This window comes from Raphanus sativus, chromosome 7 (assembly GCF_000801105.2).
Source record: "Raphanus sativus cultivar WK10039 chromosome 7, ASM80110v3, whole genome shotgun sequence".
NCBI lineage: Eukaryota > Viridiplantae > Streptophyta > Magnoliopsida > Brassicales > Brassicaceae > Raphanus > Raphanus sativus.
The window spans coordinates 5677705-5696410 of NC_079517.1; the positions used below are offsets into that span (position 1 = coordinate 5677705).

Sequence of the window (18706 nt, forward strand, 5' to 3'; positions counted from 1 at the left end):
GCTAGTCTTCGGTCTCTAGATGATGTAAGGTGTCTTGGGCTATTTTGTTATTGGCATACATCATAAAGGGAAGTAAGGTTAAGTAACCATTTACAAATATTACTGTAATAATGAAGCAAGTTAATATAGTTTTGGATCCACTACGAGAAAAATGCGTTATAAAGGGAAGCTTTATAGGAATTCTCGAGCGTGTGAGAGAAGCACAGAAATGAATCTGCGTTGAGGATTTGGGTGGGACCAATCCATTTTCTTAGGATGAGCTTTTCCTTCTTCCTCGTAATTCTACTCCTCTTGGTCCCATTTTCTTCATCATTCTGTTTTTTTTGGTGTAACTTTATCATTCTGTTTTGACCATAAATAATCTAATCTTTAAGTAAAAGAAAAGAGGCTTCGAATATATTTCCTCCTTGTACAATTCTAATAATAATACGTTAATAACACAACTGTAGTACATACTAATATATAGTAAGGAAACAGTCTTAATGTAAACTAGATCTTGACCCGACCAACCGGGCGGATATTTATTTTATGTTTTTAGTTTTTATTTATAAATAATATATTTGTAATATTTAAACATAATTTAAATTGAAAATTAACATTTGTAGTTATAATAAAAATTAAAAGTTTTAAAAAATATTTTGATATAAATTTTAAATTCCTAATTAAAATAATATAGAGATGGGTCATAATTTTTTCATGATTCTTATCGTCTATTAAACAAATTTTTTATTTATTACTTTAAATAATTATATTATGTGATTTTAATCGTCTATTATATCACAGTGTATCATATAAAAATCTAATATTTATAACTAATTGGACTTATATTATAAAAGTGTTATACTAACAATTTATAAATAAAATATTTTATATTTATTTATATGATATATAAATTGATTTTGATGTGTGATTTTTATTTTATTATTTTTATTAATAATATTGAAAAGTATTAAATGTTAACAAAAATATATAAGGAAATTTATTTTGGTTAAGATTCATTGTATTAAAAAATCTATTATTTAAATTAGGAAAAGACATTAAATACTTAAATCTATCATTTAAATAAGGAAAAGACAAAATTCTCTACTATCTTTGTTACCAAACAAAATTTAATTTTTTTAAAGACTTCTATCCCTATTATCAAACAAAAGCTTAAAGTACTTCAATTCTACTTTAATAAGATAGATAATGATGTCAATATACATATATAATCTTTGGATATGTAGGACTGTGAAGTGAATGTTAAGGACTTGTTGTTCTTACTCAGCTTTTTTCAGAATTTCATCTTATTTTCGTGCCATCTACAACTCACACATACGTACATGGCTCCGATAGTAATTTAAACAACTAACTATGACTAGTCTTAGTCAGATTTTGTTTTTGGTTTAATAGAAGTAAGATTGCAAAATATAATTCAAAGAAAATAAGCAAAGCAAGCATTTACAATTCGGCTCCTCTCAATAAATTGGGTACCCTTAATTGCACCAATCAATGTGCAACTTGATACCACATGCATCAAGGATCATACCATCATATGAAGATCGTATCTTTCAACACAATAACCAAACATAATCAACTTCCTGGTTTCCTAAACATATATCACACCGCTGAGTAATTGAATAGGAGCACACTAACCTTATAGCTAGCCAAGTTTATAATTCAAAGTCGATTATTTTATTTTCTTACAAACACATTTTCTCCAAAAGTATGTGTTGAAAGGTAATTAAAACAAACAGAAAGTAAAATAAATTTCAGCACGTTTACTTCATCGTTTCTCATTTCCCATCTATTCACATAATGAGATCTCGTTCATTAGGAGCTGGATATATAAAAATTGTTTAGTTGACTTGTAGAAATTAATAGCATTCGTGTTAAGTGTAAAGGACGTGGGCGCATTTACAAACACTTATGCTGACTTTAGAGTTTAGTATATGGTTGTTGCTTTTTTGGTTATATTATTTAGTCAGTTAGTTATGCCTCGCGTCACACAATAAATAAAAAAGCCAACGTGATCTCACCAATACAATTTCAAGTATAAAGTCATTTTGTATAGAACATTAATCCATGATCAAAACTAAGAGTGACCCAGTGAAATTTGTTCATTTGCATAGCCTATGTTTCTAGAAAAGAATTTTGGAGTTTATGTTTTATACATGCCGCCCTCTATATACAAAAGGCAAAGATATCTTCAGTATTCAATAAAACCTGAGACTTAATAGATTATATAATGAGGGTTGAACAATGAACACCATATCTTGACAATTCATGCATATGGAAGTACATAAATAACGATGCGTGGATAATGGGTCAGCGAGGATCATAAAGATAGAAACGATAACAACGGATCCATTTCATGTGGTGTAAATCACCAAAACTCTTAAATAATTAAAAGTCAAAAAGCTGTGATGAAGTTGAGATAGTAATTTACATTTGTATATATACATTTATAACCAACACATTTTGAGTTATGGGAGGAACTACCGACGCCATTAAATAGGTATTTCGATTAATATATAGTCAACCATATCAATCTAAGATTTATAAATCCTCAGGTTTTTTTTTTGAGCAAACCTTCTCAGGTTTTGTAAATGCTGAACTTCACTGAGTTGCAACTGATTGACAATTTTTATTATTGGAATGTTATTTAAACAAAAACTTAAATTACTAATTGGTTTTGGGCACAAATTACTCAGTAACTACAATTTCAAGATTTTTTTTTTTTATTATTATGTGTGTCCTATTTTTGCAGACTCTGGTCTTCCCATAAATGTCCAAGTTATTGACTTCACCCATTACTCCTACGCTTTCAGTGTAATGAATGATAAAAGAAACCAAAGAGGAGAGAGATAGAGAGTATATTACACCCCAAGATTCCAATGGCATTCTTAGCTATACATACTTGATGTAGTACCTCTACAAGGACCATTCTTCTTTGATTTCTCCTTCAAAGTACACAGAACTTTCAAGTAGAGTGTTTAGAAACAAGGCTTGGTATTAGGTTGATTAAAGAATATTGATTAACATTTGAAGCTTGTTAGATTGTCACACACCCGAACTGTGATTCAGAATACAGTACTCATGATTCAGCGTACTGAAAAAAGTTTCCCATCAACAATAAATCTTCATGCAGAGAAAACTACGGGGGGGGGGGGGGGGGGTCAAGTGAAAACATATTTGCCCCCAAACAAGTTTAAGAAGGATATTGCAACTACTTACCTATATCTACTGAGAGATTTTCAAAGCGAGACACTATATAATGTGTTATTCAAGGCATTTGTATCCCGATTACATAGATGTTAGATATAAGAACCCGGATATTTTTATTTATATGTCCAATTATTATGTCTTGGCACCTGCAACAAATGATCCAAGTTACTAAAAGAAAACCAGAATTCATTTGGTTTGTTCTGGAACCTCTAGAAGATGAAACATACCTCTCCAAACCAAACTCTTGGATAGCTCGTTGCTCCTTCTGCTCCCTTGTAAGAGTCTTAAATAGACACAAACGAGCAGCGTAGTTTAGCGTTCTTTCATGAGGAAAGAGAACATCATCTTGATTCACAAAACCGATCCTGCCACCAAACCAGAAAAACATTTTTGAGTCTCCATATATACAAGAGAGTTTAGGGTTTAGGAGAAAAAAAGATAATTGCTTTTCAAGTACATTTAGAGTAATTAAGGCTTGCTGTCGTAAGTATCAGAGACTCCAGGCAGATTGAGAGGTTCGACCACCGACTACGGAGTACGGAGTAAGCTAAGAAGAGTGTTTAGCCACTCCCTGAAGGGCCCATCAGAGCAAGAACTTCACCGGGACTAAAACTCCCATTTATCCCACTCAGGCACTTAATATCTCTTTATCCACAGATGAAGTCAGTTTCTTTATCAGTTACCACCACCTTATGTATGTTAGACTATCTTAACTAAGTCTTGTACATAAATTTCATGTAAGATGAGATTATGCACAAGACTTTAACCTTTGTGGAAAAAAGTATAAACAGAGATAGAGAGACACATGTGTCATATTCTTTTGATCTCCTCCTCTCATTGTCTGTGCAAATAGATATGATTATCTTTTAATTTATTTTTATCTGAATTATTATGATTATCCTATTCCTACGTTGAGAAATATGGTAATGTTGGTTCTGCTTGAAACTTAGGCTTCTTGTTTCCCGCTTCATCGTCCTCCGCTGAAACAGTTAGGTTATTCCGTTTATTCATCGTTACCAATTAAACGAAGGAAAAAAGGTTAGTGACTCAGTGAATGAATCTTTAAAATTAGGTGAAGTTAACACCTAATTAAACACAATGTGGTAAGTGCGCTTAATAATGTGTTTAACTGTTTGGTGGCCAATCTCTGTTACCAACTATCATTCTCGGAGATTGGACTTTAAGTTTGGTAAATTTTGCTAGTAGTTGACAAACACTTAACAGTAGTTCAAAAACACTACAACTCAGAAACTTCAGTTTTGTATCCTTATCCCATCCTCTCAACTCAGATCCTTCCGTCTCCATGTTAGACGACAAGCTCCGATTGAAAATACACAAAGGCTTTGCGATATAAATATAAACCCTAAAAGTAAAAGTTATAATCTTTAAGTAAATCCTCCAAATTTTTTTCCAAATTAACCCTCTATTTATAAATAAAGTACCCCAACTCTTTCTCTTGAAGTCTTATAACCCCTAAAATCCCAATTGCCAACCGAAATGTTTTCATGTTAATTACACCGTTTGTCAGAGCTGGAGAGATCGAAAGAGGAAGAGTGAGGTAGCTATGCAGATTTAGCTTTAGCATTCACCAAGCTTGGAGTGAAGCAAGCGAGTTGAAAGAAAAGTTGTTGAGCCTAGGTGGTCAGGAATATGAGACACATGTAGAAGATCTGAAGCTGGTCATCAAATCAAGAAACGAGAAGTACAAGAAGACGCTTCACGAGGTGAAACAAACCAAGAAACAATTTGAGAGCTCAATGGTGGATTGGGAGATGAGAGAAGCCGGTTTGGTGAACCACGTGAAAGAAGTTTGATGAAGAGGTTTCTTCAATGGGGAAAGAAATGAACAGGTTGGGTAATTTGGTGAAAAGGACAAAGGAAGAAGCTGATGCAGCATTGAGGAAAGAATCTGAGATGAGAGATGATCTTAAAGATGTGGAAGATGAGGTGATTTATTTTCAGGAAACTCTCAGGGAAGCAAGAGCTGAAAGCTTGAAACGAAACGCGAAAATGTTGGATAAAGAAACTGAGTTTCAAAGCGTGATACATGAGAATGATTTAGTGAAACAGGATGATTCCCTGAAGAAGATCAAGGACTTAGAGGAAGCATTGGCCAAGAAACATACAGAAGAAGATGACAGTGAGCTCAATGAGAGCGAACAAGACTATGAATTAGTAGAAACCCTTGATGGCATGAACGTGAAACTTGAGAAGGACAGAAAAGCGAAAAAAGATTCTCCATATGGTAATGATGATGCTGATACACTTGAAGTTGAATATAGTATGTGGGAAAGTTATCATACTGGACAGAAAGAAGCTTTCCACAAGGAGATATAAACATCTCTTAAATTACTTGCAGTTTTTTCTTTTCTTTTCGTGGTGTCGTGGAATCACTCTTATTACATATACAAAGGCACACACATCACTCTTCATCGTTTTTGCTGTTATATCTTTCTTCTATTTTGTGACTTTTGAAATAGGTTTTTGTTCAGTTGGGCTAATATGATTCTTTTCTTGTTTCGATTATTTTGGCTTTACTATTTTTTTTGGTTCTTGCGTCATTAACAAACTCAGAAACATAATCTCTGTTGATGTAACGGTTTGTGTTTTTTTCCTTGCGCAATGGATATAAGCCCACCAACCCCGAGGTACTATAATATATACTTTTGGAAACGGTATCATTTGAATCATTTTAGAATAACCCAATTACAACTGTTTCCCAGACTTTCAAAACCATGAAGCTCCATTTGTTGAAGGGGAAGGTGGTCAAGCATTTTCTTCTGCTAGCAACAAGGTTGGAGGTCAAGGCGATGAGCAAAACCAATCGCCCCTGTGATGAAGCTACAAAGCTGTCAAACCGTCAAACCAACTATGATTCTGTCTCTTTATAATATTTCCTAAATTTATATTCATTTGCTATTTCAAATTTTGCAATATTTTCACTATTTCCAGGTTTTTTTAGCCATTTACGATAAAGTAACTCCCCCGAGGAGAAGAGTTTTTCTAAGATCTAATCTATTAATTTAGGGATTATCTACTATTTGAAGTTCTCATTTAAATTTTGGACTCTTTCATAGTTGTTGCTAGAATATATCATGCCTCCTATACAATGCAACCTACCAACTTAAATTAAACCAAATCTTAACCAACATAGATTAGTTAAACCTAACCAGTAACACTTTTATAATATTTTTGGTTAATCTCTTAATATAATTAGATCATATAAAACTGAACCACTTTTAAATCAATGAGTTTCATATCATTCTAGACATAAGAGAAAAAATATCCGACTCATTTACAACGTAAACATACAAAGACCGTGTATGCTTATGCTCATTGATCTTCCAAAAACCAAATAATTGTGGCATAGACCAACATAGGCTCATGTTCGTATCACTAACTTTAATTACATACTAGATTTTGACCCGCGCTTTTAAAGCGCGGGTATATATTTATTTTAATACAATTTGGTTGAATTTATAATTTTGATTAGAAAATAAATAGTTTTAAAAAAATTTAGTTGTTTTTAAAAAAATCATTCTATTATAATACTTGATTTTCAAGCGATGTTTTCATATCCAACACACACCTATAATTGAAGTGATTAATACAGTGATATGAGTATAATTCAATTCAATTTAATAAAAAAATTGTAATTATAATTTTAGAAAACCTGGTAAAAATCTAAAAATCTGCTATTAACCTAAGATCCGATATGAGATGATCTGTTGAAAACAAAAAAAAAAATATATTTGAAAAGTCTATTAAATAATTCATACTTCTTAATATTATATAAGTTGAAAAAAAAATTTAGACTTTAATGAGATTTGTATTATGCCAATTGAAGAAAATGAAACAATGGTAATAGAAAACTTTATTATTGATTTTTTCTGTTACTAATAAGCTATGATAAGTTTGTATTTTTATTTATGTTCAGATCTAAAACTTAATTTTAAGATACATTTAAAAAAATCGAACACTCAAAATTGACGTATCATATGTAAAAAATAACATAATAATAATATTTTTTAATTTGCATGTATATATTCATATCCGATCTTTAAATAATATTATAGATGGAAAATAATATTCAAATTAAATGGAAAGTATAATATGTATAAAAAATAAAATTATTATCATTCACAAAATATGGAAAGTATTAATTACAATAGATATAGGTAATATTCTATTTTTAGTTTAAATAAATCATATTTAATATTTAAATTAAATGACAATAGGAAAAACTATTAAATATAATAAAATGTAGGGGCAGAATCCTAAATTTTAACAATAGGATCCTGCTTTAATAGTATAGATATTTACTCTTCACCTACATCATATCACAACATACACAGTTATGTAAGAACATGATTTTGTTTTTATTCAAACAACCAAATAATGGTGGCATATGGTCAGTAGATTTTTAAAATATATTTTTTTATATATTACAATTTATGAGACTATGTGTATAATTTTTTTTTTGAAAAAGGGCATAACTATGTGTATAAGTTAGAAGGTAAAAGGTGTGATAATGCAAATTATTATACTAAAAATGAAAGAAGATTAAATACAAACTAATAACAAGTACAACACAAATGATAACACTATTAAATTCTCTATATATTTAATAAAATATTATATATATGTCTAATATGTATATATATATAAATGTTACACAAAATATATATAATATTATATATACCATATATTATTAATTGAAATTTGACAAATCAATTTCCGTCCTTTAGGGCGGGTCCTAATTTAGTTTAATAGTAAAAAAAGGCTGACGTAATATTTAGTATGGTGGTTAACTATATATGCACAACATGTCACTTACATAATGATTCATGTACTACATCACAAGTAAACATGCGGAATTGAGATATATGCTGTTCGCTTTCTTCGCGTGCATTTTCGTAAAAATAGTTTTTCAGAAACTACACATGACCATTTAAAAAGAATTTCAAATCATATATAAACGTAGAGATTCTACACATTCTATTAGTCGGTCCGGAGTTCGTACCGATACACAATTAAAAGTCGAACAAATACTAAATAGAAAAACCAAAAAAAGTTGGGCCATATAATTAAACTAATTAACATAATTTTTGCCAACTAAAATCCAACTACATGAACTTGTGAGTGTTGACATATGGTTGTTAGTACCACTTCCTGTTTTTTATGGAAGCTTTTAGCCTTGTAAAGAGTTGGACTCTTGTGGGTTGTTTCCTCCCTTTGGTATATATGAAATTTTAATTTGCGGAAAAAAAAACTTTGCAATAGAAACCTATATGAAACTCATCAAAAATAAAAAATATACTCTAATTATTGATCTAAGTTTCATAATAGTATAATAATTCTACTACATCATGCAAGTGCTTCAGCCTCCAATGCAGAAGATGCTATCATCAAACACAAACTGCCCCAAAAGATAGCATCACCATTGGAACCAGTGCCGTGCGAGAGATTTCTGAGGCCTAAGGCAAATTTGATTTTTTTTTACAAATACTAAATAGTAGTCATAAAAATTTAAATTATACATAGTTTGTAAAATAACTACAGAGAAAAATTAAACATTAAAAAATTTCTTACAAAACTGTTGTTTTTTTTCTACAAACAACTAAATTTTTTTGGTATAAGAAACAAATATAGTTGCTCTTTAAAATAAAATAAAAAATTGTTAAAATGTTTTTTAAGATAAGAAAAATAATAAAGAAAATATGAGTGAAAAAGGATTTAACTCAGGTGAAAACACATTAATAAAGACACTAAAACCATTTTATCAGGAGTGATTAACCATCATAAAGGGCCCTAAAATTTCATAATATCTAGGGGGCTCAAGGCAAATGCCTTTTTAGTTGTACTACAAACACGACTCTGATTGGAACCATCTATCCTGTTTTGACAGATCCTCCACAACACTTTCTATAACAATTTAAAAGTATTACAATACATCTAACTGTCAACGATTCCGTGCTTACGCGGGGCGAATCTAGTAATTTTTAAAAGTAAACTTGTGCGTTATGAAAATTGTAAAGCAAAACTAAAATATGATAGTAAAAAACTTAGTAATTAGAACAATCAATATATTTAATATACTACCAGAATAGTCTAGTCAAGCTATTTTCTTAATCATTAGAACAATCAATATATCTAATATACTACCAGAATAGTCTAGTCAAGCTATTTTCTTAATCCTAGACTACTAATTTGAAATATATTCAAAATTAATGGTAATTGAACAATTACCAAAATAATATAGTCAAATTATAATTTACCATACTACTATATGAATATGTTGAAAGTTAATGGTAATTGAATACATTGATAAAGTAGTACATTTTGTGTACTTACCACTTCCTCTCAACTCTCTATATAAGATTACAAGTGCATGTCTATATTTCATCATCACAAATAAAACATATAACTAAAAGCGACGGCCATGGGAAGACCAAAACTGAAGTTGGCTTGGATCGAGGATCGAAAGGCAAGAAACATTGCTTGCCAGCAGAGGATGAAAGGATTGATGAAAATGGCTGAAGAACTAACCACCTTGGGTGATACGAGTGCATGCTTGACCTTTTCCAACCGTGATGATGGTAAGATGGTGGCGTGGCCATCTCAGGAGGAGGCGTATGATCCAGAGTCATACATCAAGACCAAAATCAAAGAGATCGAGAAGAGACTAGAGGATACTCGGAAGGTAGTCGAGGAGTTGGAGATTGATCGTCTCATGCTCCATATCGAAGATGGTGGAAAAATTGCTGACCTTTCTCAAACCGAACTTGAGATGTTAAAGTCATTTGTAAGTAAGAAAATTATGTATCTTGAGAGAAAGTTAGGTATGCAACATCCGGATACAAGTGGCAAAGAGCCAGTTCTTGGGGATGAGGGGTTGTTGGATGACAATGAGGACATGGAGACCAATGAAGGAGATAGCACCAAGTCTGGTGGTGCGGACGATGCCTAATGAAGCAGCCGTCGAATAATAAAATTAATGTGTCTTGAATTAAAGTTGTTGTTGTTGTGTCTTTGCATTCTGATTCTATATTTCTAGTTTTTGCTTTCTTTTTTTTGTTCAAGCTTCGGTCATGTTTGTTGTTGTGTCTTTGTTTGCTGAATTAACCTAAATAATGCAATGTTTTCCCTTTGCAATTTGAAGAGCTCATCTCGTATTTAACACTATGTTTTTCTAGGGTTAAACATAAACTAAATTGTTTGAAAATGCCCTAGACATTATTTGTAAATTAATTTTAACAACGATCATTTTCACCAGATTAATATGGCATGATATGCTACAATAATTATATGGTTTATGATTAAATGTAACATGAACAATTATATGCTTATTTATATTTTTGTTAAACTCTTTAGAATATGATTGTACTACCATTAAAATAAATCTATCAAGATATAACATTAAATAATATAATATAATAATAAAAATAATTATATTTTATCAAAATTATTATTTATTTCTACAGTTTAAATAATTATAAAATATATTCTCAAAATATTTTTTAATTTTAAATTTTTTTTAATCGTAATATTATTATTTTTATATATCTACAAATTTTAGAAATATTGTTTAGTTTTAGTTTTTTATAATTATACAACTTTTATATCAATTTTTATTAATTTTATACAAATTGAATTAATATATTTTAAATCAAAGAAATAGATAAAAAATCTATCTATGATTATAATTTTAAATGTATGCATATCTATTCTTTAATAAAATTTTTAATAAAATAATTATTTATTTTAACTTAATTTTATGTTCAATTAAAATATTAATAAAAAATAATAAAATCTATGAATAATAAATTTTATTTTAAAATAAAATTAAATTTACAAATTTTATTAGTACACATTAATGCAAGAAAACATCTAGTAAGCTTATATTTAACTTGAGATTATCATTGGCATGCTCATTAAACTTTAGCCTGTAGGTACATTTCCATGAATAGTTTGATATTGAGAAGTTTACTTCATCGTTTCTTTTATTTTCTTAAACCTTAGATTAACACGTAAGTTATTTATTTTATTTTCTTGATTTCCCTCGAATGCTGAATGGATCTTTCGTTTCTTGCTACATAGCAAATTATTTTTGTCTTTGACTAATAAGTAACTTTGTGTGCATGAACCACCATAAATTAAATGCTTTCAAAGCTAGAATGGAAAAAAATATCAAGCTAAAGAATCTTGATTAACGAGAGAGTAGAATTACACCCCTCAAGATTCCAATAGCATTCTTGATCTAGTACCACTATAAGGACCACTCTTCTTTGATTTCTTCTTCAAAGTACACAGAACTTTCAAGTGCAGTAAACAAGGTTTTTTACTGTATTAGGTTGATTAAAGAATCTTGATTAACAATTGAAGCTTGTTAAGTGTGTGAGAGAAAGCTTCAATCTGCACACACACCAAAAATGTGATACAGTACTCGGGATTCAGTAGGGTGGAAAAATTGTCCATCAACTATAAATCTTCATGCAGAGAAAGCTATAGGGGTTCCACAGTCAAAAACAAATTTACTCCTAAAACAAGTTTCAGATGGACATTGCAACTACTTACCTGTATATACTAGAGGTATTCAAAGCGAGACACTATATAATGTGTTGAAGGTTACATAAAAGTTAGAATATAAGAACCCAGATGCATATCAAGTTTTTTATGTATGTCTTCTTAATTTCTAAGTGGATATACTTAGGCGAATCATTTCATCTTCTAGCAAACTGTACTTCCCTTTATTATATCTCTGGCCAGCCTATCTAAAAGTTTACAACTACCTCTCTTAACAATGTTCTGAGTCCTGAGGAAAAAAATAAATTCTCCCGTGTCCAAATCTATTGAAATCTCTAAAGATCCAGACAGCAAGCTAAGCACTTTGATAAGCCTGGCACAGATAGGAATTTAGAAAGCATGCTGCCATATTCTGTCTTAATCATATCCAATAAGATCAATAGTGCATCAAATTAGTTGGTAGTTAATTATAGCCATCCACATCTAAAGCCTAAATCAAATAGGCAATTCCAAGACTCTTCAAGCATATTTTCACATACGTTTTTAATAGGAAAGAAATCAAGCACATGTGGAACATGTGATGTGATAGGGAAAAACAATGTACCTGTAAGAAAAGGGACTAGACACCACTTAGTGGAAGCTGATCAAGCTCAGTTACTAACTCAACCTGATTTTCATTCCTGCATTGCACCAACTGCCTCCTTAGATCCTGGACCTGCTCATTAAGCCTCTGAATCTTATTTTCTTGTGAGAGAATTTCCTGCCACACAAAATAGGAATGGTGATACGGTTATTATTAGATCATATACTATATGAAGCATACGTGAAATTAAGAGCGAGGGGTGTTTTCAGATAACTATAATTAGTGTAAGTTTCTTAAGAATTAAAGCGTAAAGAGACGTGGAAATGAATAAAGAGACAAACCTTTTCTTGCACAGACTCTTTGCCGTGTGGTACAATATGCTGTTGCTCTTTATCTGATTGAATCAAGGGACGACGACTAGCCTCGATTTCACTCTCAAGTTGCTCCTTCCACTCTAACTGAGAAGTCAAGACGATGAACATGAGAACAAACAAAAGCACCCACGATCTCGTCATCCTGCAGATACACAAAGGTCCTTTGTTTGGTCTTTTTTATTTGTACAACTGTCTCGGCTTTAGCCTGTTTACATAAACAAAGATCTCAACTTTAGAAAAAATTTAAAACTAATTTAACTTCGGAAAAGAGCTAAACTTTTCAACTTTCCCAGAGAGATTGTGGAGAATTTCACTGATCCAATCGAACTTTTCAAAGTCAAAAACAGATAAAAGTCGAATCAGAACTGTAGATACGAGAGAGAGAGCGGCAAGACGAGATTGCAGCTAAAATTTAAACAGAGTTAATTGATTAGACTCACCAGTCCAAATCTAACTACGTGTGCTCCTTCCTTCCCTCCCTCCCTCCCTCCTCGTCTTCTCTGAGTTTGTCAACGAGTACCATCTGAGACAAGTCACAAAAGTCAAAAAAAAACTTTTAATACCTTTTAATGCTCCGAAATGGATCTGTTTAAAACTAATAGGGAGTAAATTAAATTGCAATTATATTTTAGGGGTTAAGTTGTAAATTTGTGCAAAGCAAAGCAAAGCAAATAATACAGAACAGAGGCGAGGCATAACCTGTCGGAGGAGAAGAGAAGAGGAGAGAGAAGAGAACGTCCGGCGAAAATGGGAAATTCGAATTCGTCTTCCGTAAATCACCGATTCACTTCGGCTTGCAGGTCTCTCTCTAACAACAATCTTATCTAGATTTGAAAGTTGGAATCTTTTTTATCATCTCTCAATTGTTGTATATTTACAGAGCTTTTACACAGAAGAAGCTCGAAGATCTCAAAACACTCTTCACCTCCCTCGCTTCTCAATCTCAAAGCAATGACGACTCATACGTCTCCTACTCTGTTTTCCAGGTTTTTTGACAATCTCTATGTTTCTTCTCATCGGATTGAATGATCCTCTCTCCTCTGACGAGATGTGTTGGGGTTTGATTTCAACAGACCTACTTTGGTCTGAGTGGTGCGTTAGGAGAGAGGATGTTTGATATGGTCACTCAGCACAGGAAAGATGGTAAATTGACTTATGAAGATCTCGTTATCGCCAAGGTATAACTAACTCTCTTGTCTATTCAAATTTCGAAGTCTCTGTTTCTGTCAGAGGTTTTACAACTGTGTTGAACAACATAACTGCTTTCAGGCAACCTACGAGAAAGGAACTGATGATGAGATTGCTGAGTTTATTTACCAGACTTTAGATGTCAATGGCAATGGCGTCTTGACTAGGTATGAATGATTCTTCTTCAAAAGGCGCTCTTAAATCATCAAAGTTGCTTTTTAAAATGTGGTTTGTTCTTTTCAGGTCAGATTTGGAGTTGGTCCTTGTGGTGGTCTTCAAGAGTGTCTTCTCCACTAGCTCTGATGCGGAATACAAGGAGATGGTGGATGCGCTTCTCAACGCTGCTTCTTTCTCTAAATCCACTGGTGGTGGTGATGATAAAGGAATGTCTTTTGAAGATTTCAGAAGCTGGTGCTCACACGTTCCTACTGTCAGAAAGTTTCTCGGAAGCTTGCTTACACCGCCCAGTCCAGGTTCCTTCTTTTCACTACTATTCTCTTTCTCTCTTATCTTATCAAAATAGTAACGTTTCTTTTGTTCATCCTCCTCTGTATAGCGAGACCTGGATATCAAGTCCCGCATCTGCTTTACGACGAGGATACTGTGGATTCAAATATACTTCTGTTGAAGAAAGAATACGCTTGGCATATCGGAGGCGCTCTTCCTCACCACGAGCTTCAAGAGTGGAAACTCCTCTATCACAGTTCTTTACACGGTCAAAGCTTCAACACATTCCTCGGTCACACTTCGTGAGTTGTTTCTTCTTCTACTAGACTTAAAAGTAAGAATCAAAGAGAGAAGCTTGTTCAATGGATTACTAATGAGAGATTTTTATCTTTGCAAGAAACACTGGTATGTCTGCATCCGTGTTGATCATCAAAGACAGAGAAGGCTGTGTGTATGGAGGATACGCCTCTCAGCCTTGGGAGAGGCACAGCGATTTCTACGGAGACATGAAGTCTTTTCTTTTCCAGCTTTACCCTAATGCCTCCATCTTCCGCCCAACTGGAGCCAACACCAACATCCAATGGGTATGTATGTATGTATGTATGTCTCTACTGTTCTATGTGATTGCTGACCAAAAAAAAAAAACATGTGCAGTGTGCTACGAACTTCACATCAGAGAACATCCCAAACGGCATAGGATTCGGAGGAAAGATCAACCACTTTGGTCTGTTTTTATCCTCGAGCTTCGACCAAGGCCAGACGTTCTCCTGCACTACTTTTGGTAGCCCGAGTCTCTCCAAGTCCAGCAGGATACAGCCAGAAGTGATCGAATGCTGGGGGATAGTTCAGGCCTCCGACGAACTAGACACGCAACATAACGCTGTTAAAGGTACTGTTCTAGAGAGGTTTAAGGAAGATCGCAACATGCTCAAACTAGTCGGCATGGCTAGCAACTCGAATGAGTGAGAGATTCAAAGAGTGTTCATTAAATACAATGCGTGTGTGTGTGCCTAATATATACTTTTCATGTACCATAAAAGAGTGTTGAAACCATATAATAAACTGTTTCATGATATCTAAGAAGCCCAATGAAAAAGCTAAAGGCCCGTTAAGTGTGAAAATTCTACGAGTGGCCCATCTTTTACATGTTTTACTGTTTAAGATAGCTCAACTAATGTTGTTGCTAGGCCCGTGCGAAACCGTATACCACGAATTCGGTACTGAATGTTTTTTCTTTAACATTATGAATGTTAGACCATCGTTTCATTTATATAGCGATAAAAATATATATATTTTTCATGATATATTAAAATGTATGAATTCTTTTCATAACGAAATATATGATTTTTTCATTTGTTATTTTAAGTAGCACGTTCATTTTTTACTACGTGTATAGTTATGACTGTATATCCAACTCTTTGGAATTTGTTGCAATCTAAAGTCCGCAGAATTAAATTATAGACTTGAAGACTGATATTCATCGGTGTCTAACTTGTCTGAGTCCAAGAAATCGGCTGCATCAAAACTTTAGTGTGTGGAGCAGAGCAGTGAGCAGCAGATGAATGTTTATATTGTCTCAATTGAAAATAACAAAAGAGCAAAATGTGTGGTCCCCTCCCTGTTCAAGGCCAGCTTTGCTTAGAATTTAGAAAAATACAGCAAGAGCTTTGGTCCCCTTCTTGATTAGCAGATATCGATACATTATTATATAACAAGAGGTATGTACATATTTTGTTAATTTTACTATATCTATATAACAATACATGGCTTCAACTGTGAATATACTTAAATCTGGTATGTTTTCACCTAAAAAGTAATTGTTACATTAGATCAAATAATTTTGGAATGCACCTTCCCGTAGTTCCCTGCCTTATTACAAACCATCTTTCTGTTTCAGCACATCTACTGTATGCTATTTTCTATAGGTCAACCCAAAATTCACACTTATAAGAACTTCGTCAAAACTCTAAATATATGCAAATTATTTACCTCGAACGACACCTGTAAACGTACATATAACCTATTTGAATATTGTAAGACGTAGACCAACTAGAATGAGGTCAATTAACAAGTGTATCCACCATTCGTAATATTATATTGCTGCAACGTAACCGCTCGTTATGATGAAACCACGAACAACTCAAAGGGAACAGTTTTGTGGACAAGAAAAAAGTATTATTTTACTAGGGAAGTGAAAAATGTCATGTATAGGAATAATAATAGAAAAATAGCAACTTACATGAAGGTCAGTGAAGCTTCTGGCGAACACTTTCCAAATATAACAAAGGAAGTTTGTCGTTTAGGGACAATTGAATAAATAAACTTGCAGATTATAGACACCCTCCACGGTTTACGTCGCAGATTCCCTCCTGCTTTTTCTTTCTAGTCGAGACTCGAGCGATAGTTTGTGTGTGTCTGCAGCAACTTGCTATCTAATATATATGCGTGAGTGCGTGTGTGACAATTTGATCATATATTGATTATATGCAACTATAACTTTACGCACCACCACGAAAATTTAGCGCTAATGATTTTTTTTTTTAAATATAGTTATATATTAAATCTTCTCAAACAGCGCTTATTAAAATTACTTCCTCCATTAAAAAGAATCAAACGCCTTAAATTCACAAGCTTCATTTTGAATAATCTTCGTGCTTTTTGCAATAATAGAAAGCCTATATAACTATGCAAAATATTCATAGTAGGGTTATATTAATAAAAATTATGATAATTTATGGTAATCAATTGTCAAAATTGTGTTCTATTAATTATTTTATTTAGTATATAGATTTAAAGAATTAATCAAACATTACAAACAAAGTCAATCAAACATCGGTGAAAACAATATATGGTATCTTGACAACGGAGTCAGTAACCACGTGACATGAAACAAACGATATTTTACCAAGATCAACGAGATAGTTACAGGAAAAGTAAGGTTTGGTGAAGATAAACATCAAAAGAAAAGGATCTATTGATTTAATAGACTGTAATGGAGAACCAAGAACTATGACAGATGTCGGTTTTGTTTCGGACCTGAAAAGTAATATTATTAGTCTCGGACAAGCAACATAATCAGGTTATGATGTGAGACTAAAAGGTGAGTGTCTAACCATGCATGACCGTTTCTAGTAAAACATTATAATCATCTAATATTATATGGATTGTCGAACTTTGACACTGACTCTAACTAGAATAAGTACAAATGATTTTATGACATTTCCAACATTCGTTACTTACTACATACGAATCCAGACTTATCCTTTTGTGTAGGTTTTTTGAGCCGCTATATGCAACAACCAAGAGAATCTCATGCAGCAGGCATGAAGCAATGTTTGAGATATTTACAAGGCACTACCATGTATGTATTCACATTCAAACGGTCAGGCCAAGTTCAACAAAACTAATAGACTACAGCGATAGTAGTCACAACATAGACCCAAATGACGGCAAGAGCACAATGGGTCATGATTTCTACTTAGGTGAAACTCTGATAACATGGTGCTCGCAAAAACAAGACAATGTGGTGTTATCGTCTTGCGAAGCTGAGTTTATGGCAAGCACAAAAGCTGCAAGACAAGCCATTTGGCTGCGAGATTTACTTGGTGATGAGATTGATCCAAAGTTATCTGATAAAGTCGTCATCAAGATCGATAATCAGTTCGCTATTGTACTAACGAAGAACCCAGTGTTCCACGGTCGTAATAAACACATTCACACCACGTTTCATTTTATAATGGAATGCTTGGAAGATGAGCTGACTGAAGTCAAGGCACTCAGAAGAATCAAGTTCAAGGAGTTGAGATAATTCATTGGAATTAAAGAGTTATTAGAGAAGAACTTCAGGCATAGAATGGAGTCAGAAAATGAATTCAAATTTAGAAGAAATATCAATTAAGCTTGAAAAAAAAAATTGAGATGCAAGTTAAAAATCTAATCCTACTGAAATATAGAAATTATGATTAATAATATGTTTATGATCTAGATATGCTACCTGATAAAATTAAGAGTTTAAAATATTTATATAAGAAGATAAGTTGTGATACAGAGCTTACAAGAATTTAGAGATTAAGAGGTTAAGTTTTTAGTTATTTTTTTGAGCTAATAATAAGAGAGTCATTCTTATTTTGATTTTTGAATTATATATGGAATGCTAAGAAGAATATCTATGTAGAAAACTGCCATACAAGAAAAACCAAAATAGACGAAGAATCAAAACGGCCACATAAGAAAAACAAACTGCCCTATATAGAATGACCATTGTATCTGTTAATATTGCTGGAGTCACAACTCTTGCAACAACTTTCTTAACTAGAATGATTTCTTAATGACTGAGCATATCTATAGTCTAGCTACTATCATAGAACCATTGCTTTATACT

General features: G+C 32.5%; 3 protein-coding genes across 6 annotated transcripts; 2 read left to right on the forward strand and 1 right to left on the reverse strand.

Annotated features, from left to right (window-relative positions):
• Nucleotides 1–5838: 5838 nt before the first annotated feature.
• On the reverse strand, nt 5839–13210 carry LOC108814898 (uncharacterized). 4 transcript variants are annotated; one of them, XM_056990974.1, is made up of 4 exons: nt 13131–13210; nt 12658–12895; nt 12338–12493; nt 5839–6037 (listed from the first exon to the last, which is right to left on the reverse strand). In XM_056990974.1, the coding sequence occupies exons 2-3, from the start codon at nt 12829–12831 to the stop codon at nt 12353–12355; spliced, it is 315 nt and encodes a 104-aa protein (XP_056846954.1). In that variant the 5' UTR covers nt 12832–12895; nt 13131–13210; the 3' UTR covers nt 5839–6037; nt 12338–12352. The 4 variants fall into 4 exon arrangements, with proteins under 4 accessions (XP_056846954.1, XP_056846953.1, XP_018443044.1 ...); XM_056990973.1 differs by having other exon boundaries at nt 5839–6048; XM_018587542.2 differs by having other exon boundaries at nt 5839–6056.
• LOC108815233 (uncharacterized) lies at nt 9650–10177 on the forward strand. The gene has a single exon (XM_018587879.1). The coding sequence runs from the start codon at nt 9650–9652 to the stop codon at nt 10175–10177; it is 528 nt and encodes a 175-aa protein (XP_018443381.1).
• Nucleotides 13211–13331: 121 nt separating the features above from the next.
• Nucleotides 13332–15400, forward strand: LOC108814239 (uncharacterized). Its single transcript, XM_018586767.2, has 8 exons — nt 13332–13490; nt 13571–13676; nt 13764–13868; nt 13960–14045; nt 14122–14351; nt 14435–14627; nt 14723–14909; nt 14980–15400. Exons 1-8 carry the CDS (start codon nt 13438–13440, stop codon nt 15289–15291), a joined length of 1272 nt encoding a protein of 423 aa, XP_018442269.1. The 5' UTR covers nt 13332–13437; the 3' UTR covers nt 15292–15400.
• The last annotated feature ends 3306 nt before the right edge of the window (nt 15401–18706 follow it).